At 41.4% G+C, this 22,730-nt stretch overlaps 1 protein-coding gene across 1 annotated transcript in view; it reads right to left on the bottom strand.

The window, feature by feature from the left end:
• The window catches only part of CAP2 (cyclase associated actin cytoskeleton regulatory protein 2), a 166,699-nt gene that overhangs the window by 91,777 nt on the left and 52,192 nt on the right, over positions 1 to 22,730 (bottom strand). Inside the window, exon 4 of the mRNA XM_007973609.3 lies at positions 5,202 to 5,279. Coding sequence (XP_007971800.3) covers positions 5,202 to 5,279 — 78 coding nt within the window. The remainder of the gene's footprint in view (positions 1 to 5,201; positions 5,280 to 22,730) is intronic.

Below are 22,730 nucleotides of genomic sequence, written 5' to 3'. Positions count from 1 at the left end.
GAGTAAGGCCTACTATTTGATAGCATAAGAGGGTGACTATAGTCAATAATAATTGCACATTTTAAAATAATGAAGAATAGGCCAGGCGCTGTGGCTCATGCCTGTAATTCCAGCACTTTGGGAGGCCAAGGCGGGTGGATCATGAGTTCAGGAGTTCAAGACCAGCCTGACCAACATGGTGAAACCCTGTCTCTTCTAAAAAATACAAAAATTAGCTGGTGTGGTGGCACGTGCCTATAATCCCAGCTACTCAGGAGGCTGAAGCAGGAGAATCGCTTGAACCCAGGAGGCTGAAGTTGCCATGAGCTAAGATAGCGCCACTGCACTCCAGCCAGGGTGACAGAGCAAGATTCCATCTCAAAAAAAAAAAAAAAAAAAGAAAAGTTAGGAGTATAATTGTGTTGTTTGCAACACAAAGGATAAATGTTTGAGGGGATGGATACCCCATTCCCCGTGATGTGGTTATTATGTATAGCATGTCTGTATCAAATCATTTCATGAACCCCATAAATACATATGCCTACTATGTACCCACAGAAAGTTTTAAAAAATTCATTACCTTAGAGTTCAGCAACAAGGGAATTGAGAGAATCCCTATTAGTTTTCTATTGCTGTATTACAAATTACCACAACTTAGTGGCTTAAAACAATATCCATTTATCATCTCACAGTTTCTGTAGGTCAGAATTCTGGGCCAAAGCAGAGCTAGGTTCTCTGCTCAGGGTCTCACAAGGCTGACATGAGCCACAACCAATCACTAATGTTGGTTTAATTTTGCCTTATGCTGTGGCAGCAAGACTGGTCACTTGCATTCATTAGCAGGATCCAAGGGACTCCCTGGAAGGTCCTCCAGCCCTAAAAGATCTACCCTCCCCAATGCCCAAAACTCCTACTGAAGATTCATTCTATACTTTTTTCTCTCAGAGCCCTGTTACAACACTAAGTAAATAATTATATGAGTCATTATTTAGTAACTCATCCACTAGATATTAAACTGACTTGCAACAGATAGCTATATAGTGTGCACAAGAAATAAACCTCTGTGGTTATCCATCACTAAGATTTTAGAGATGTTTGTTACTGCAGCATAACATGGTGTACTTTGCTATAGAAATAGTAGGAGAAGAGAATATGAATTTGAGATTTGACCACCAAGGGATACTGTGCTTGTTGGGATTTTGGATGGCAATGACTGAAGTCTTGCTGCTCAATGTGTAGTGAGAAATCAGCAGCACCAGCATCGCTGGGGAGCCTGTTAGAACTACAGACTCTTGCGTCCCACTTGAGACCAACTGAATCAGACTCTGCACTTTAACAAGATCTGGCCGGGCGCGGTGGCTCAAGCCTGTAATCCCAGCACTTTGGGAGGCCGAGACGGGTGGATCACGAGGTCAGGAGATCGAGACCATCCTGGCTGACACGGTGAAACCCCGTCTCTACTAAAAAATACAAAAAAAAAAAAAAAAAACACTAGCCAGGCGAGGTGGCGGGCGCCTGTAGTCCCAGCTACTCGGGAGGCTGAGGCAGGAGAATGGCGTGAACCCGGTTGGCGGAGCTTGCAGTGAGCTGAGATCTGGCCACTGCACTCCAGCCTGGGCCTCAGAGCGAGCCTCCATCTCAAAAAAAAAAAAAAAAAAAAAAAAAAAAAAAAAAAAAAACACAAGATCTCCAGATGATTCAAATCAATACTGAAGTTTGAGAAGCAGTGGTCTAGAGACAGTTGGAAATGAAATTCGGAAGCACCTGAAATAAATGTGAGCTCAAATTATAACAGTGAGAGCCATCCATACAGCCCAGGATCCAAAGTGCGGTCTCTGGACCAGGAGTATCACATCACCTGGGGACTTTTTAGAACAGCAGAGTCTTGGGACTCAACCAAGACCTACCGAATTAGAAGCTCTAAAAGTGGGGCCCAGCAATCTGAGTTTTGACAACCCTGCAGGGAACTGTCATGCACGCTAAGGGTGGAGAATCGCTGCTGTATGTCAATGAGAGCTGAAATTACAGCAGCTAATTCTCTTCCTCCTGAAAGAAGGAGGACAGTAAGACACAAATGGTTATAATACTTGTTCCTATGAGAAAATATGATCTGCATTATGATACTCATCTTTAAGATGCATCTTCTAGAATGCATACTGGGTGGATCAAGGTCTGGCCATAGACTGTTTTCACCACTGTGGTGATTATGTGACAGACGCAGTTGACAGCAATGACTTGAGCACACCCTGAGAGTGATCTTGTATGGCAGATCCACCTGAATGTGTGTTCAGAGTTTGCAACTGAAGAATCTGCGAGTGGCCAACCTGGAGATCCATTGCTCTTCTATGAGGAACATTTGAGCCCCTGGTGCTTCCCAGGGAACGCCGTGGAACACCGGCCATGTGGGGGGATGGAGGCCTTTTGTTTTAGGTTAAATGAAGGTTATCAGGTGGAGGTTGTTAGACGGAGGATGTTACATGAAAATGCTACATAAATTACATGCCTTTTGCAAGTGGTTGTAGTTCTCCTGTTCAGCCCTCTGCTACTGGACTCTATCCCCTGTATGCAAGTCCCCAGTAAAACCCGAGGTCTCGTTTGCTGGTTGTGGGACTCCTCTTCAGCCTCATGAGCCTGTACCATCCCCACTGGAGTGGACAGGGGTTCCGAACAACATGTGGTAATCTCTCAGGTCTGCTTTTCTCTCAGGTGGCAGTCGTAGGATGGTGTTCTGAATAAAGAGGAAAGCGAAGTAGAGGGAAGGGCCAGGAAGGGAGGTAGGCATCATAAGCCTGCTCGGCATTTTGCTGGTCCTGGTCCAGGCCTTACTGCACATGGAGCACTGTGGTAAGTGCTGCCAGGCATTTCCAGTGCGTGCCTCCCTGGGAACCAGTTTCCCTCCCCTTTATCAAGAATTCAGTAGAGCCAGGCACAGTGGTTCATGCCTGTAATAACAACTCAGGAGGTTGAGGTGGGAGGATCACTTGAGCCCATGAGTTCGAGGCTGCAATGAGCTAGGATTGCACCACTGCACTCCAGAGCCTGGGTGACAGAGCAAGAGCAAGAACCCATCTTTAAAAAAAGAAAAGATAAAAAAAGAGAGAGGATGCAGTAGGGTAAGTAACAAAGGGAAACTGTAGATACGACCAAGAATCTGCACAGCCACATGCTAAGCCACACAGTGTCCCTGACCCTGCCTCATGCTGGAAGGCCACAGACCCAACGCCTTCATTCATTGTTCATTCACTCACATTTTCATCCAATGTCTAGTGAGTGGCTTTTTTGTCTAAGGCCTGCAAAGCCATTGGAGAGGCCTCTTGTTCTGAGGTTTAGGGAAGGGATGGAGTGGTAACCCAGTGAGGAAGGTCACAGTTCTTCTTCTACCTGAGAATCTCAATTGGACTACCTCTCCTCCCACTTCACAGAAAAGGCAGGCTAAGGCTGAATCTGCAACACATCATTTTGTGATTTCCCAGTTTCACTTTGCTCTTCTGCCAAGCAGAGATTGAGAAGACCACGGAGGAAAATGCATCCATGATGGAACACGGAATATTTTCACCCCTACAGAGCCTCCTACCTAGGCTGTGAGCTAACTCCTTTCATGTGGAAGGAGGTGACATATCCATCTCAGGTGGGGGCTGACAGCTCTGGTTGGAAGTCCGAATAACCCATGAAGCCCACAGAAATCTCAAAGCCCAGGCCACTCCTCAGACCAATGAGGTCAGAGACTCTTGGGTTGGGACCCGGGTACTGGTATTTTTTTAAAATTTTGCAGTTGATTCTACTGCACGAGCATGGCTGGAAACGACCATTTCAGGGAGGGTCTCGGGTCTCAGGTCTTGCCCCTTTATGGAGCTGAGTGTCATCCCCTGAAGGTCAAAGTTCTGGATTCCCAGGATTCTTAGCTCAAATTTTTCAATTTCAGGAGTTTGTTTTATAATTCAAAGTGAGCTATTACATTTAAGCTATTGTGTCATAACGTATACTCAATTTATTTTTTACTTATATAAATGTTACTAAATTTCAGATGCAGAATATTTAGCCAAAAGAACAATTTTTATTTTTTTCTGATATAACAAAGTATGCCAGTAGTAGGACTACTTTTTAATGAATAATTTCATTCGTGACACAATTAGCATGGTCAAAAGTTGTCATTATGAACCCTTGGTAGAGGGAATGCAGTTATTTGCATGATACAATGTCAGTAGTTTGGGCAGGTGGTGACTACGCTTTGGTTTAGAGAATGGGAAATTTACAGGGCCTAGGGAATGAGACGGACCTCCGCCAACCATTACTTTGCTCTTAACATCTGTTCCCACAATTTTAGTCCTTCTGTATTAAAATTTACCATGGGCCTTACTTGGTAATTTTACAATAGATTAAAAGTTGTTAAAATTACTACATTGGTAATATTGTTGCAGTTAGCATCAGATCCTCTAACACCTCTAAATGTCTTTAACCTAAGAAAAGTTCATTCATATTTATGGTGGAAGAGAAAGGCGAAGTGGACTATACCTAAGTTCTTAAAGACTCATGAAAATTCTTTCCAATTTTGGTGTTTTGAGAATGAGGATCAGCAGCATAGGCCTCACCCAGAAGCTTATTAAAAAGCAGAATCTTGGGACACAATCCAGGCCTGATGAACCAGAAACTGCAATGAAACTCTGTAAACGACCCATAAACACAAAACACTTAACTACCGGTTTAGCCCATCTATGCTACTTAGGAAATAGGAGCTAATAAAATCCATACATGGAGGTTAGAGATGATCATAGATGTGAACGGTCTTTGACAACAAAGCAGCTCAAAATCTGGGCTAAAAATTAGTTATAAACACTTCCGTGATTATAAAAGGTTGTGAGACTAGTATAAAGATGACACAAGTCAACTCACCTTTTAAACTGGTAATGTTCATTTGTTACAGTAAGAATTTGACCATAATGATATATTAGTAGTAAGAGAACACATTGCTTGCTTTCTTTCTTCTTTTTTTCACAAATGGCATATTTTAAAAAAAAAAAAAAAAAAAACTTGTCTACTATTAATGAGATTATGAGAGAGAAGAATTGTTCTATACCATGATCCAGATTATAGACAGAACCTACACGTGCTCTAAGTCTCATTTTGAGGAGGTCAACTATAATAAATGCTTCTGTTGCCTCCTTGTTTTCCATCTTACACTGCCTATACCCTGGGACACCTTCCCTCTCGGGACACTGTCTTACCTCGTGGGGTTGTTGGTACTGAGAGGCCATCAGAAGGAAAGACCGCTGGGCCTGGAAAGCGCTGTGCACCATTTCTGCCTGGGAACAAAGAGGAAGATGGCAGTTTCCATGTTTGACTCCTAAAAATTGTTACCATATAATCAGGCAATTCCACCCGTAGGTATATACCCAAGAAAAATGAAAATATATCTTCACACAAAAACTTGTAAATGAATGTTCATAACAGCATCATATAATAACCAAAACATGGGAACAACCCGAATATCCATCAACTCGTGAACCAATAAACAATATGTGATTGATCCATACAAGAGAATATTATTCAGCATGAAAAAGAGACGAGGCACTGACATCTGCTACGACACAGGTGACCCTTGAAAACATTATGCTGGGTGAATGAAGCCAGTCGCAAAAGAGCACATTTGTATGATCCCATTTATATAAAATGTCCAGGAGAAACAAATCTATAGAGACAGAAACCACTACAGATGAGTGGGTGCTGGGGCTGCTGGGAGGGAGGAATGGGGAGTGAACTGCTAATGGGTATGCGGTTTCCTTTGGGGGTGGTGAAAATGTTCGGGAAATAGACAGTGATGATGGTTTCAAAACTTGGTGAATTTTAAGAAGGAAATTCTTCACTTTAAGAAGGTGAATATTATGACATGTGAATTTTACTTCAATAAAGTTGTTAAAAAATGTTTGAGCCCCAAAGTGCGCTTGTTTTCAAAGGCTGTCTCTCTCTTATCCTCTTTCACATATGCCCAAATTCTATTCTACACCTTCCAGAGGAAAGAGAATTGTCCCTTAAACCATCCCCATTTAGATATGCTCACTGAAAGCCAGTGGCTTCTAATCATTAAGATGAGCCCAGGAGAGATTTCAGTGCCATCTGGGCCCTGGTAGAGGTGACCCCACCTGGACTCAACACCCCATAAGGAGACGTGCAAGCAGGAATGCCCCCAAACACATATTCTCTTACCTTCACCCTTGACTCATTCAACTAATTTGTTAATTTTTGTTTTTCCTTCGTTCTTTTTTCTTTGTTATGTTAATTTTTAAAATTAAACAAATTACAGAAGTGTACCAAGAAAAAATATCCAGATCACCCAGAATTAACCATTTTGGCATTTTTTTCTAGTTTTTAAGAAAATTCATGCAGTTATTCTTTTAAGATAAAGTATACTGACTTGGAATAATTTTTTTTTTTTTTTTAAATGAGGAAAGTCTCAAAGATTAGGCAAGGCATGGTGGCTCATGCCTGTAATCTCGGCACTTTGGGGGGCTGAGGTGGGTGGATCACCTGATGTTAGGAGTTCGAGACCAGATTGGTCAACATGGTGAAACCCGCATCTCTACTAAAAATACAGAAATTACCCATGCATAGTGGTGCACGCCTGTAGTCCCAGCTATTTGGGAGGCTGAGGCAAAAGAATCATGTGAACTTGGGTGGCGGAGGCTGCAGTGAGCTGAGATTGTGCCACTGCACTTCAGAATGGGTGACAGAGGGAGACTACGTCTCAAAAAAAACAAATGTTTCAAAGATTACAGGGTTTTGTTGTTGTTGTTGTTGTTTGTTTGTTTGTTTTTTGTCTGTTTGTTTTAGAGACAGGGTCTCACTCTGTCACCCAGGCTGCAGTGCAGTGGTGCAATCTTAGTTCACTGCAGCCTTCAACTCTTGGGCTCAAGCAATCCTTCTGCCTCAGCCTCCTGAGTAGTTGGGGCCACAGGTGCACACTACCACACTCGACTAATTTTTAAATTTTTTAGTAGAGATGAGTTCTTGCTATGTTGTCCAGGTTGGTCTCAAACTCCTGGGCTCAAGCGATCCTCCTCTCTTGGTCTCCCAAAGTGCTGGGATTACAGACATGAGCCACCACACCCAGCAAAGATTAAAGTTTTAAAAAAATGCCTCACAACCTAGAAATAATCATTAAATGAACATCATTGTAACCACCTTTTACGAATATATGCAGAGAGACTTATAAAATGGGGTCATACCTAGTGCTACACTTTTCTTTTTAAAAAATCTTTTATTTTTAAAATTTAAAATTTTAACCACTAGTCATTGAGCAAAAAAAGCATACATTTTAATTACGATTGAATAGTAGAGATGAAAATGAAAAAGAACTGTTAAACTTCAAAGAAAAGTTTCTGCACCATAATAGTTTTTATGTCTTAAATGATCATTCTAAGGTTAAAAAAAAAAAGATTATAAAATGTTGAGATTAGGGTAATTATGTGTTTGCATTCTAAAAGACACGTTATAATTCTGGATAGTATTGATTGACTTCTTGCTGGGAAAGACGAGAACATAAGTACTTACACTTTTTCCATCTCTGATCCCTATCTTCCATAGTTTTTAGTTATTATTTTTATTTTCTCCAAACTGATAGCATTCATATTTGATCTGTAATATTAGTGTACATAGTTATTAAGTATTAGTTCTGCATTTAAGCAAACCTAATGATTCTCACCTTAACTTCTCCGTTTCTGAGTTATTTTTTATTTTTTTAAATTGGCTGGACATTCGTTATTGTGTATTTTCTTCAACAAGGTCTCAAAGTTGTTTTAGTTCTTTCAGGTTGAAGCATGTCTCCCTGTTGTCTTTATATTTTAACAACATCTTGATGGGATATAATATCCTTAAGTGATTTTCTCTCTCTATTTTCAGAGAGCGTGGCCCCAGCTGTGGCCATAGTGACGTCTGAGACTAGCTTGATTTTTTTCTCCCTTGTAGGAAATTGACTTATTCTGATTTGGTATCTCAAGAATTATTTCTTTATCCTTGAGGTTTAATAGCTTAACTAAGATATGTTTGCGTTTTGAGCATTCCATAGTATATTTCCTGGAATAGACTTGGTCCTTTCTTCATTTCTGGGAAATTTTATTATATCTTTCAGTGTCTCTTCTGTTCCTTTTGTTAGAGGCTCTATTCAGGGACCCAATTATCCTCATAGTGTAGAATATTTGAATGTCTTAATATCTTTTAGAGTCTGTCTTTAATCTCCTTGTTTGTTATCTGTATTCTCTGCGATTATAAGAATACTTTTCCTATTGTTAGTAAACAAATTTTCAACAGGTCTCATATATGTTACCATTTCTAATTTATATATCATTTTTGCATTAATGTGTTTAATTCTTCATTTGTCAGACTTTAAATCTCCCTTTTCATTTCATTCTTGTTTTATCACCTTGTCTCTAGGCTATGTTAAAAATCATTTTTATACTTTTGTTAAATTCTAAGAGTACAAGTTATCTTCTTATTAAGCCATTGTGAGGAACCTGTTTCTGTTCCTTAAGTCCCGTCTTCTTCGAGCCCACATCTTTTTACTTTGCATGCTAGCCTCCTTTCTGATGCAGTACTTGTAGCTGCCACACTGGATCTTTCCATTTTGCACGTATTTTAATTTTTTCAGATATTTTAATTTTTCTGATAAAATGTGGGTGATTCCTTGCCATCATATTGGAGATCAGCTTCTTTGCCCTTTCAAGCAAGAATCTGGGGGCTAAATGCTTTCTGCTCTCTATTCTTCAAGGCCTGCTAGAACAGGAAGAGGAAGAATCTGGCTGAGGTGATGTCGTCTTTATTTATGTCTTCAAGTGCTGCTCATTCTTCTGGGAATTTGCTAAATGCCCCAAACCAGGATTCACTCCATGTACTTGGAACACACAACATTCGGATGGAGTGGTCCCTTGCGACTTTAGATCAGTTCTCCAATTCAGAACCTAGACACGAGGGCTTTACATCTATAAACAGAAGCAGTCTACAGTGTTTTTTTTCTCGCTTCGTATTCTCCTTTCCTGATATCATTACCCCTAAGGAATGTCTTTAAGGGGGGCTGGAGGCAGGTTTAGAAATCAAAAGCCACTCAGTCACCAGTTACTAAAATGTATTGCTTTAGGATATGGGGTTTTTGTCTGCTTACTATTAGTGAGGTGTTTTTCTTTAACTCCTTTTTTTTTTTTTTTTTTTTTGCTCCTTTTGGGGAGAGAAAAATTCCGTGATTCGGTTTTATTTGGTCATGAGTTTATATTCTTCTATACATAATTTCATTTTTAATCTCTTCCTTTTTAGCTCCACATCTGTTTATGGGCAGTTTCTATCTCTCTGCAATCTTGGATATGACTGACTTCTCTAATAGATAGGCAAGAACTTGCTTGATACGTTTTCAAAAACAGATACCAAAACAACAAAATAACAACAGGAAGATTAGGTTAATTTCATCCCCGTGTCAGTATCAGATAACTTTCTGGGCTGGAAGGGTAAATGTGTTAACTAACAGAAAATGACTAGTTTTTGTCAAACCACTTCATATTAACGTTTTGGCATCTGGCAAATGTTCCAAAATAAAACTGAAATGAACGAACACCTTATTCTTGCTTCTAACATTCTTGTCACTTCTCATCCAAGGATATTTTTTCCCACTGAGAAGAAAATGCTTGAAATCAAACCAAGATTTGTAGACTATTTACATTAAAATCACAAATTCAATCATCATCAACACAATAGGTATAAGTCTCCTGAATGTTTAAATTAGTATATGTTTTTCTCAAAGCCATTTTGGAGTACACCATCTTCTTTCTCTTGGTCCTGGTAGCCTGATTGCTGGGACTATATTGCGCAAGATCTCAAATTCTGGATATTCATTAGGGAAGAATAGAGGGCTTTCAAATGTCACCGTCCTGGAGGCCACTATGACATTGTGAATAGGAAGCTCTGAGCTGTGCAGTATTTTTCCATGTATCAAAACATATATTTCAGTGCTTCAGAAGGACTTTTGTCAGTCTCTAATGACCACGTTTCCAAATAAAAGACTACAAAATACAACTCTGCACAGCTTGGCTATAAATAAAATAAGTGCACTTTTCCCCAGCAACGATAATATAGAGGTAACGTCCTCATCTATGACAAGCTTTGCAGAGCCGACTGAATTGTAGTTGCTGTGGAAACAGTAATTTGGATGGTCTGACTTCTGCAGTTAAAACTGTAGCTCAGAGGTGGCATTAACAATATTTTTGTAGTTATCCCAAGATGAGCATGATCATTAGCCTTTTTACTTTCCCTAGTAATAACATTTAGCCTGTTGCTAATAGAGCAATTTTCTGGCAGGTCTGATAAGCAAAGATGGCCAATTTCATTAATTAGTCTCTTCCTCCAAATGGTGTTTCATGGGAACAATAGAAGTTGAGGTTGGGATGCAGAATGGCCCAATCTTGAGATATCTGCTTCAACTCTCCCTTCCATTTTGCTTATGTAGACAAAACCTTTCTGAGAATTTGACTGTGTACCTCTTTCAGCTTCCTGGAACTCTGGGTATAATTAGCAGACCCTAATCCACACTCATTTTTAACCTCATCAGTCCACATGTCAAAGGACTTTCATTCCAACTTCCGATCCACTTGCTTCTTCCTTCTGGAAAGTTCCATGATTCCCTTCAACCAGACAGCATCCTATTTAGGAGCAATTTTACTGAACCTGCTGAGTCTGGTAACTTGAAAGGGAGAATTTGGCTCACTCAGGCAGTTCAAAACACTGTGAAAGAAAAAGCCAAACGTAGGGGTTTTCAGTAATGACAAATAATCGAGGGGTTTTGCTGAGTTTGTCCATCACATGTGTGCAGGGCTCAGAAAGCCTGGGCAACCTTTGTGGGTGAACATGTGCATCTATCTGCCTGTGAGCATGTGTGTGCAGAGAGGAAAGGGATAATTTTGGCAAGGTCAAATCTGTGCATTCTGTTTGAACTTTACCACTTATCACACCAGTAACCGGGATTCTTAGACAGGCTGGTGGAACATCTATTGCTGTGTGGTCTTAGGACGAAGAATAGGGGAATGAATTTCAGAAATCAGTTTAAAACCAGCCTTGGGAGTCAGCAGACACTAGCAAAATATGACTTATTTCTATCTAATCCCCTCAGGAAAGACAGCTAGCTCCCTAGGGAAGCCCAGTTAATTTCTGGATACTCATTAAAGCTTTGCATTGTTTCACTGGAAGCACTACAGGCTGCAAAGTCCCATGTGGATGGCAAAATGAACAGGCACAACAGGAGGAAAAGCCACAGGCAATACTTGGAAGATGGAAAAAGCATCCAGCCTGGATGCTTGTGCTAACGGCATTTCCAGATCCTTCTGAAACTGCATCAGCCCTCTTCTTGAGAACCAGACAGCCAAGGGAAGGGGCCCCTCTTCCTCTAAAGATGGGGGAATGGGCATCTGTATACTCAGTGCAATTTGCAGGCCCTATTGCCAATGCCATCCTCACATACCTCCCCAGTTAGTCTACTGATGCCCTGTTTTTCATAGAGACACTGTGTTTTCAGATTTGTTGTTTAGGGGCCTGTACTGTACTCTAAAGGAAAAGTCGCTAGATTTTCTGCCAATGAAGAGTTAAAGAAGAACCTGACAGATGAAACTGAGACAAGAAATGAGCCCCCAAAAGAGGTAACAGAATGCCAAAGACAAATTTCACCCATTTCGTGATTTTGCTTAAAACAAGACTGAAGATGCTTGATTTTGTAAATGTGAACATAAGCACCAACCCTGTAAACACAGATTAAGAAAGATATCTGAGTTGACATATTATGCACCTCGCAGAAGACTTGAACCAGTGGTTCTGAGTGTCCATCAAAATCACCTGGAGGCTTTCTTAAAACAGACTGTTGAGTCCCATCTCTGGAGTTTCTGATTCAGTAGATTTGGGTTGGCTCGAGAATTCACATTTCTAGCAAGTTCTCAGGTGAGGCTGATGCTTCAAGTCTGGACACTGCACTTTCAAAACCACTGGCCTAAATGATACCTCATATATTTTGTCTCTCATTTCTATTCCATTTTCATTAGCAGCTGAATTAACAAAACAGCTCAGAGGGCATCCACTACAAAACCATTAGCAGCAGTGAATCTGTACAAGTCTGCAGCAACTGCGCAGTTCTTGCTTCCTCATAAGAAAGAATTCGACTGAGGGCCACAGGCAGAGAGAGGTACTGAGGCAAGTTTGAGAGCAGGAGGGAAAGTTTATTAAAAAGTTTAGGCTGGGAGTGGTGGCTCACGCCTGTAATGCCAGCACTTTGGGAGGCCGAGGCGGGCAGTTCATGAGGTCAGGAGATCGAGACCATCCTGGCTAACACAGTGAAACCCCGTCTCTACTAAAAATACAAAAAATTAGCCGGGAGTGGTGGCGGGAGCCTGTAGTCCCAGCTGCTTGGGAGGCTGAGGCAGGAGAATGAAATGAACCCAGGAGGCGGAGATTGACGTGAGCCGAGATAATGCCACTGCACTCCAGCCTGGGCGACAGAGCAAGACTCCATCTCAAAAAAAAAAAAAAAAAAAAAAACGAGAAAGTTTGAAGCAGGAATGAAAGGAAGTAAAGTACACTTGAAAGAGGGCCAAGCGGGTGACTTGAGAGTTTCAAGTGTGTGATTTGCCCTTTGATTTGGGGTTCTACATGCTGGCATTCTTCCTGGGTCTGTGTCTCTTCTCTGATTCTTCCTTTGGGGTGGGCTGTCCGTATGCACACCTGCCAGCCCTTGGGAGGGACCACATGCGGTGTGTTATTTAAGTTACACGCATGCTCACTTGAGGCCTTTTTTTCTCTTAGCAGTTGAGCATTCCTAGAGGAAGGTCATATACCAGTTAAACTCCACCATTTTGCCTCTTAGTGCTCGTGCTTGAATCTGCTCACCCAACTCCTTAGATCTGATCGGGAACTTATCACCAGTTTCAGGTTTTTCCTATTTATTGGGAGACTGCCTTTCCCTGATGCCAGCTGCGACTAATTATTATTTTAGCGAGACAGTTAACAACCTCTGGACCATCACCTGATGGTGGCCTGACGTTCCTGGAGCGGGGGCCCTCCTGGCCTGCTCATGTCTGACTCACAACCTGCTGTAACAAAACCATGCACTCATACCGTCCGAAGGGGCTCATTTCATTCAATCCTTGCATTTTGTTAAGTGAAGGGATGAACATCTAGAAAAAATAAAGCTCTCTGCCCAAGTGGCAAAGCTGAAGCAAGAATTCCTAAATCCTGATTCTTCCCAAGTTCTCTTCTATTGCCCAGGGAGAGACTTGAAGCATAGAAAACGGAAAAGTTTGGCAAAAGAAAATGAAAACAATGCAGATCATGAGAGCTGGATATAACTGCGTCAAGCCAATGTTCTTTTGAAACATATCAAGCAAGACTGACTTCAGAGCTACTACCACTTACCTAATGGAAGAAGACAAGTGGGCAGTGTTAAGCCAGTCATGGGAACTATCACCACCCGAAAGTATTTATAAAGCAGCCACGTGAGCACTTTGCCTCTCTGCTGAGCACAGGGCAGCCATGGTAATGGGAGATGACAAAAGAAGAGTGAAACGAAAGAAAACAAGACTCCAGGCCAAAACTGTGCTAATGGTGTTTGGGAGCAGAGGCTGCAGGCGAGGACAGAATGCCTCATCACATCCCTACTCAGCCAGCGCCTGGACACTTACGTTTTTATAATCACTTCAAGAGCTCTCCTTTCTTAAAAAGGGCTTGGATGAGTCTAGCATTTTGCCTGGCCTCCAAAGTCCTGCACCATTAGACCCTCATCTTCTAGTGTCACGGCCACGACTCCTCTCCAGGTACCCTCTGCTCCAGTCAGGGTGGTCTCTATGTATCCCAGGGATCTGCTTGAAGGAGCCCTGAGCCGGTCGCAGTGGCTCATGCCTGTAATCCCAGTACTTTGGGAGGCTGAGGTGGGTGGATCGCTTCAGCCCAGGAGTTTGAGACCAGCCTGGGCAACATGGCAAAATCCCATCTCTACAAAAATTAAAAAATTAGCCCGGCATGGTGGCACATGCCTGTAGTTCCAGCTACTCGGGAGACGGAGGTGGGAGGATTGCTTGAGCCCAGGAGGCTGAGGCTGCAGTGAGCTGTGATCATGCCATGGCACTCCAGCCTGGGCAATGAAGAAAAAAAAAAAAAGAAAGAATAAAAAAGAAAGAGCCCTGGGACAATAAATACATTTATTTACCCAGAAACAGGTCTCTGCCTCTCCAAAAAAGAAATCAAGACCTGGAGAGGTTAGTGAATTTCCCAAGATTGGTGGACAAATGTAGGATTAGAGTTGGGTCTACTGATCTGAGCCTACTGCCCTCTCTCTAATCCCATACTAATTACCACTGTGGGTTAACTTTGTGGGAATAGTGTCTTCACTGCTTCCTCAATGGCACTCTCCATCCCTAAAGAGCCAAGATTTCCTATTCCCTTCTTCTGTATCCTCTGCTGAGCCTAGCATGGGGTTTTGCATAGAGCAGACAACTTACATGTATTTACCGTTTGATAAGGATTCCGTTCACTGTGGTCAAGGCAACATGACTGAAAATTAAGTATGGGAGCTGACTTTACTAAAGGGCTCAAAGAACAACAGATGGGGCATATGACCATCTTCAAAAACAAGACGCAGATGGATCTCATAGGCATTTGTCTTTTCCCTCATACACAGTTCCAAGTGATACCAATCATGTAATGAATCAATAGTGGTGAGGCAGGAAAAACGCAGTTCCTTAGTCTACACCATCTAGACCTCAATAGAGAAGTTCTCCAAAGTCACCAGTAGTGTTCCATGCCATCATTGGTTTTGTCCTAGTCTGCTCCCTCTAGCATTCTTCCAAGTCTCTACTTCAAAGTCCCACCTCGCCTTGAAATCTCAGTTTCCACTCTACCCATTGCCTGCCACACAACAGGTGCTCAAGATCTGCTGAGTAGATGGACGAATGCATGGAACAACATGGTCAGGATTTGAACGGAGTATAAATTATTAAAAGTTAAACCCCAACCAATGTTGATTTATAAGTAGTTGATGGAGAAGCCATAACATCCTTGTATCTTCCCAACTTTTGCTATCAGTCCTGTGAGTTAAAATAGGTGGCCCCCTCCCCGACTTTTTAAAAAAAACTAGAAAGGACTTATTCAGTCAGTGTTACGGGATTTCCATTCCAGTTCATCTCCCCATGAATTGACATGTGTGGGGAGACTACCGGTGAGGTGAGGGTGAGTATGATAAATACCTATGTAAGACGGGCTTAGAGACAGTTATCGGGGGAAAGGACAGTGAAACTGATATGGGAGGTCACTAAGAAACTGATAAGTGCTCTCTTGTTACTTGGATTGCTGCTGCTTATGAAAAATAGCAAAGTCCTCCAAAGAGGCTTATACTAACTACATAAGATTTTATTCTTTGTGCTTATTGTTGTTATTTTTAGCATATTTACTTGGGGATGGTTGGAGGTGTCATAGAGACGGAGGGGGGCGTTAAACCAACATCCAAACTGCCCCCTTTTGTGCTGTCATAGCCAAGAATAAAATAAAGAAGTATGGAATGTTTCTTTGCTATGACTTCTCGGGTTCCCATGGACTTTTTCCTATTTTGCCTGATTAGTTTGGGAAATCTCTCTTCCTAGTGTGCCATTAGGAAAGGGCACAAAGAAGCAAGCCAGAAGTGCCATCAGCAAAGAAAGTATACATCTGCTTGTGCTAAAACTTATTCTGAGGGTAAAAATCTGTTTTGTCAGTAACACTGTCTAAAGCTAAGAGTTAAGAAACGAGAAATCAGATTGCCTGCTATTTGTGGTTGAATCTGAAATTGCCATGGTGAGACAGAAGGGCCAGCTTTTTTTGGTCTGTGACTGGTCCCATCACTGGTTGGCATTTTAATATCTCATCTGAACTACCTGTACCCTGCTAGTGCTTGGCAGGTGTCACTTGCCCTATACACACAGCCAGCACAGATTACACTGTGATTCTATCTTATCAAGGAGAAAACAGACTGTACAATGATTAGCTTCTTTAGACTTTGAAAAAATGTTTTTATGAAATAAACATGCCATGGTATCAGTGGAAGTTACCTTCGAGTAGTGGGATTTTGAATGGTTTTTGTTCTCTTTTTCAAATATGGATTGTTCATTTTTCTTATGCCAAATATTTTTTTCATTATCAGAAAAAAATCTGTTGAAAAGACCTGAGTGAAACAGAAACTTATTACACAATTTTACAATCAAAAATTATTTTCTGGGCAGGGTGCAGTGGCTCACGCCTGTAATCCCAGCACTTTGGGAGGCTGAGGCAGGTGGATCACCTGCGGTCAGGAGTTTGAGACCAGCTTGGCCATCATGGAGAAACCCCGTCTCTATTAAAAATACAAAAATTAGCTGGGCATGGTGGCGGGCGCCTGTAATCTCAGCTACTTGGGAGATGGACGCAGGAGAATCGCTTGAACCCAGGAGGCGGAGGTTGCAGTGAGCAGAGATCATACCACTGCACTCCAGCCTGGGTGACAGAGCAAGACTCACTCTCTCTCTCTCTCTCTCTCTATATATATATATATTTTTTATGGTATTTTCTGAATACCTACTATGTGCTGAGATGCTACATTAGATATAAATCAGGGGAAACTAGACAGGAACACAGAATCATTAGTGGAGGTGAATACTAAGTCATGAGGTGTGAACTGTGTGGCGCAGACAGCAAACATCCCACCTGGACAGGAGGTTTGTTGATATGACCCATGGTTGAAAAGGTAAGTTTTCCCATTTGGTTAGCTTGACAAAACACAAGAAGCATTTTCACAAAAAAGAAAATGAAAAGGGGAATGTATTTTTATTTTATTTTGGATAGAAGATTTCCTTTTCTCTAAAATCCAGAAAGTAGATTGCTGGGTCCTCAGTCATTTGGAACCACTATCTCCCTTAACACAATTCTCGAGCTCCTCAAGACAAGAGATTTCATAAAGGCTACAACTCAGCCACAGCTGCCTTTCTGAAGTGTCCATGTGCGCTCAATAAAATGGAGTCTAAATTTACAGTCTGACGGGAGGAAGGAAGCAGTAATGTCACACTCCACTTACTTAACAAATATGTTGGCAATATTCCATTAAATCGTAAAGACAAGTTAATTTAAAGACTCTGGCCTGCTCAAATACCAACCAAATCACAGTTGATTTCAGGCTCTGCCTTAGCCAAAGCACAAATCAAAAGGGCAATAATTTTACATTAGGTAATTGTTAAAAATTAGCATTTCTAATGCCCTTACAGTTTACTGATTTTTTTCAACGATTTTACTCTCATTGGCGGAGAAAGGAGGCATGCTTATTGAATAAGGCTAAATAGTTTTGCAATCTGGGAAGGAAAGATGAGTAGGTAGATTGAGAATGTCAATGTTAGACCACTAGGTACATTTATTTAAAAAATAATTATTCAGGCACTGATAATAAATGAGGTTTATTCTTCATTAATAGGACTGTTGCCTTGGCAACTTCCAGCTCACAAAAGTATTTACATCAGTGCACAGTTCTAACACTAAGAAACAGCTCCAATGTGTCTTTTCTACATCCAGACCTAGAATCTTCTATATTTCAGCTGCATTATTGGTTTCGGTTAAGGTGACCTCAATGCCCCACCAACTCCATCCAAAATACGTCATATCCAACCCTAAAGAGGCAATTTAAACAAATTTCTTGGTACATCAAATAGATCAAAGATAGAACTGGAACCAGGCACCGTGGCTCACGCCTGTATTCCCAGCACTTTGGGAGGCCGAGGAGGGCGGGTCATGAGGTTAGGAGATCAAGACCATCCTGGCTAACACGGTGAAACCCTGTCTCTACTAAAAATGAAAAAAATTAGCTGGGCATGGTGGTGGGGGCCTGTAGTCCCAGCTACTCGGGAGGCTGAGGCAGGAGAATGGCGTGAACTCAGGAGGAGGAGCTTGCAGTGAGCTGAGATTGCACCACTGCACTCCAGCCTGGGTGACAGTGCGAGACTCCGTCTTAAAATTAAAAAAAGGTAGAACTGATAAATGGTTTTCTTTTGCAAAAAGGATGATTTATGTGGGTTGTTTTTATTTTCCTGCTTATTCAGCAGACAGCAAAGTATTTTTAAACAATCAATGTCATGAATATTAATGTGCTTTCAAATCAAGCACCATTTCCCTAAAACTCCTATTTTCCTAGTTCATAATTATCACCAAATAGCCTAAAGCATTTAAGACACTGTGAGAATATGAATCAGTACAACATATATGTGGAAGAATAATTTGGCAATAAAATTAGGGACCACTTGCCACTGGCCAGGCATTCCTAATTGTAGGAATTTTCCTTGAGAAAATAATTATATAACTATAAAATAATTGGCTGGGCATGGTGGCTCATGCTTGTAATCCCAGCACTTTGGGAGGCCAAGGTGGGTGGATCACCTGAGGTCAGGAGTTTGAGACCAGCCTGGCCAACATGGTGAAATCCTGTCTCTACAAAAAATATACAAAAAATCAGCCAAGCGTGGTGGCGGGCACCTGTAATCCCAGCTAGTTGGGAGGCTGAGGCAGAAGAATCGCTTGAACCCAAGAGGCGGAGGTTGCAGTGTACTGAGATTGCACCATTGCACTTCAGCCTGGGGCAACAAGAGTGAAACTGCATCTCAAAAATAATAATAATAATAATAATAAAATAATAGTACAAGGCTTCTAACTGCAATGTGGTTTACAATAGGGTCAAAACTGAAAACCAGTTAAATGAAACTAGTTTTTTAAATGATTATAACTACTACTAGATGACCATCCTTGCAGGGATAGGACCAGGGTAGAGCTAGCAAGAAGCCCATGGTATGGAATTTAAGAGGTGGTCTCTCTTTAGGTCACACCCTGCAAGGTTCACTTGTGTCACCTTAGTCCAAGCCCTAAATTCTTGTACATACATTACTTCACCTACATACAATTTTTATTGTTTAAATCAATTATGGTGTAACACATGAAGAAATACTATATAGTCATTAAAAATGATGATGTAGGCTGGGTGCTGTGGGTCACACCTGTAATCCCAGCACTTTGGGAGGCCAAGGTGGGTGGATCACTTGAGGTCAGGAGTTCACGACCAGCCTGGCCAACATAGTGAAACCCTGTCTTTACTAAACATACAAAAAGTAGCCTGGTGTGGTAGTGGGTGTCTAATTTCAGCTCCTCAGGAGGCTGAGGCAGGAGAATCGCTTGAACCTGGGAAATGGAGGTTGCAGTGAGCTGAGATCGCATCCCTGTAATCCAGCCTGGGTAACAGAGTGACTTTGTCTCAAAACAAATAAAATAAAATAAAAAAGATAATGTAGACTTCAACTCATTGACATGGAAAGAGGTCCAGAAGACATAGTCTAAGTTAAATAAGCAGGTTACAGAAACAGTATGTGCAGAAAAGTCTGCAAAATCTATAATGTAAGACCAATCATTGTAACTTAAAAAGCCCAACATTGAACTCTTCTAAATAATTTATTATTGCAATTTATATTTTAAAAGATCAAAGACTGGAAAGAATTTAGAACAGCGAGTAGTTCTCAGGGCATGGGAATACGAAAAGAAAGAAAACACCATTGCATGTTTAAATCCATTTGCTTTTCTGACGGGCATGAATATTGTTAGAAGTTTATATTCTGAACAAAACATTCTCCTGAATAAACTGCATTTTCAAATTCAATCATTGTATAGCCACAAAACACTTGGCAGATTGGCTCCTCTCCAAATTCTCTAACTTGTTTTTCTATCACTTAAGGAATCTAAAGCACTTTATCAACATATTTAAGCCAAATCTTTTGACTTAGAGAACCAGCAAATCCTTCATGGTTGATGAATCTTGGGTCTTCACAAAGAAAGGACACTTGGCTACTAAGACCATTCAGAAAAATCAGAGACAACAAGGTACTCCTTATATTGGAATCCACTGTGACACTAAGCATTATGGCATTATCCTTTCACTTTGTGTTATTTAAGTCATATTCTGATCTAAGTTTTCATGCATGTATATATGCCTTGTGTCCCCATGTAGAAAACGTATTCCAGAGGACTAAGCCAGTAGGTGCCCATATAGAAGCACCTTTATTACAACAGAAGCTCAGTAACTACTGTTTAATAATGAAGGACTGAAATTATTGTAAAGCATTGTGATGTAGTAGAGAAACCACAAACATGAGCTTCTGATAGGCCTGGGATCGAATTCAACTCTACCCCTTACTACACACATAACCATTCCCAACTTACCCAAACTTTCTGAGGCATGGTTTCATTACCTCAAAAGATATATTAAAAACTCTTGGCCAGGCGTGGTGGCTCAAGTCTGTAATCCCAGCACTTTGGGAGGCCAAGGCAGGTGGATCACCAGAGGTCAGGAGTCCAAGACCAGCCTGGCCAACATGGTGAAACCCAGTCTCTTCAAAAATACAAAAGTTAGGCCGGGCGCAGTGGCTCAAGCCTGTAATCCCAGCACATTGGGAGGCCAAGACGGGCGGATCACGAGGTCAGGAGATCGAGACCATCCTGGCTAACACAGTGAAACCCCGTCTCTACTAAAAAGTACAAAAAACTAGCCAGGCGAGGTGGCAGGCGCCTGTAGTCCCAGCTACTGGGGAGGCTGAGGCAGGAGAATGGGGTAAACCCAGGAAGCGGAGCTTGCAGTGAGCTGAGATCGTGCCACTGCATTCCAGCCTGGGCAACAGAGCGAGACTCCATCTCAAAAAAAAAAAAAAAAATACAAAAGTTAGCCAGGCATGATGGCCAGTGCCTGTAATCCCAGCTACTCCGGAGGCTGGGGTGGGACAATTGCTTGAACCCAGGTGGCGGAGGTTGCAGTGAGCCAAGATCATGCCATTGCACTCCAGCTTGGATGACAGAGCAAGACTCGGTCTCAGGAAAACAAACAAACAAACAAAGTTCTCCTAATGATTAAGGAAGTAATGTTTGTTGATTGCTGTGCCTAGGGCCTGATACCTAGCAGACCCTCTACAGATGCTAGTTTTCCTTCCCCCTTTTAAAAAAATTGCCTCTCTTACTAATATGGAAAATGAAAATAAGGCAGGAAAAGAAAGTTGATCCCTAGTGACTAAAATTTAGCTAAGGGCCAGTCATGATGGCTCATGTCTCTAATGCCAGTATTTTGGGAGGCCATGGTGGGAGGACTGCTTGAGACCACAAGTTCAATACCAGCCTGGGCAACATAGTGAGATCCCCCTGTCTCTACAAACTTTTTTTTTTTTTTTTAATTAGCTGCCTGTGGTCCCAGTTACTTGGGAGCCTGAGGTGGGAGGATCTCTTGAGCCCAGGAGTTTGAGGCTGCAGTGAACTATGATCATGCCACTGCACTCCAGCCTGGGGGACAGAGCAAGACTCTGCCTCTTAAAAAAAAAAAAAAAAAAAAAAAAAAAGCTAAGAACCAGATTTTGTTCATTCATGAACCAGGTCCACCCAATATCAACTCATCTGCATTGAGAACTCACTATGATCACTCAACCATGGAAGGTCCTTGCTAAACACTGGTTCCTCATTCCCCATGGATTCCCAGGTAGCTGGGACCCCTGACCTCTAGGCTGCCCTGCAGCCAAGCTGTGCAGGACTGATGGCACCAGCTGGTGCCCACATTTTCTCTTTACTTTGTTTTTTGCTGAGCGGTGAACTGCCTTTCAGGCAATATCTTGATTCCAAGGATTTTATTCCAAGGGTGACCACTGTCAGTAATTCAATGAATATGCCTCCAGACTTATATTTAACAAGACAAATCTCTCTTAAGTGCATATACCACCTCCCTACTCTTCCTTCTTTCAATTCCTGCTTGGTAATCCTCAGAAAATCTCTTTTCCTGTCTTTTTGTCCCACTTATGAATTCCAAGGTAACCCTAATAATGGTTGCTAAGCACCAAAGCAGCATAACTATACACTCATATAAAGAAAAAAGAAAAATCTTGTTTGGTATCAAAAATAGAAAGGAATCAGACCCAAAGTCACCTGGAAGTACACATAGAAATCCCTATTATGTCTTTGACTTTCTCTAATTAAACTCACATTCCCCCAGGTATCAGCATTCATAACAAATGACTATTTTTCATTTTGTGTTATTGTTTTCTTGTTTCATTTAACTAAAAGCATGGTGCAATAAATTTTTTTGGTATTTCGCATTATGTAAGTACTGCTCAGTAACCAATAGAGAAGGTTTTTCTTCATAATGTCTCATCTATCACAGACTGATACCTTTGTAAAATAAGTAAAAAGGCAGTACTAGAAAAATGAAATTTAAAAAGCTGAAATACAAAGTATAGTAGAAGTCTAAGTTATTTCAATTACTAGATGCAGCAGACTTAATTCCTCTGTTGCACTGCTATGCAAGTTTTCAAAGTGTAACTCATAATTTCTGTACTTATCTCATGGTACAAACCGTTAGGGAATAGTTTTTGAGTTGCAGACTCTGTGCACAGCACATGCAGTGGTGCTGTTAGATATCTTTCCATGGGAGCCCAACCACACATGGTCTATGGGAAATGTCTATGGGGAAAATGCCTTCCAAGTTTCTAAGAAATAATTTACAAATGAGCTTTGAGGAGAGGGGATCTCCCTGAAAAGTTTGGGACTGCCTGTATTTGTGTATATTGAGATAATCAACTTAATTTTTCACTTTCCATCCAGATGTTTACAATGGTATAAATACAGCCAAAAACTCTTGAAACCACAGAGATTTGATTATTAGAAATACACAGTAAAGTCCCCAC

Source organism: Chlorocebus sabaeus, chromosome 17, assembly GCF_047675955.1.
Source record: "Chlorocebus sabaeus isolate Y175 chromosome 17, mChlSab1.0.hap1, whole genome shotgun sequence".
NCBI lineage: Eukaryota > Metazoa > Chordata > Mammalia > Primates > Cercopithecidae > Chlorocebus > Chlorocebus sabaeus.
This window is presented reverse-complemented; position numbering and strand designations above follow the sequence as displayed.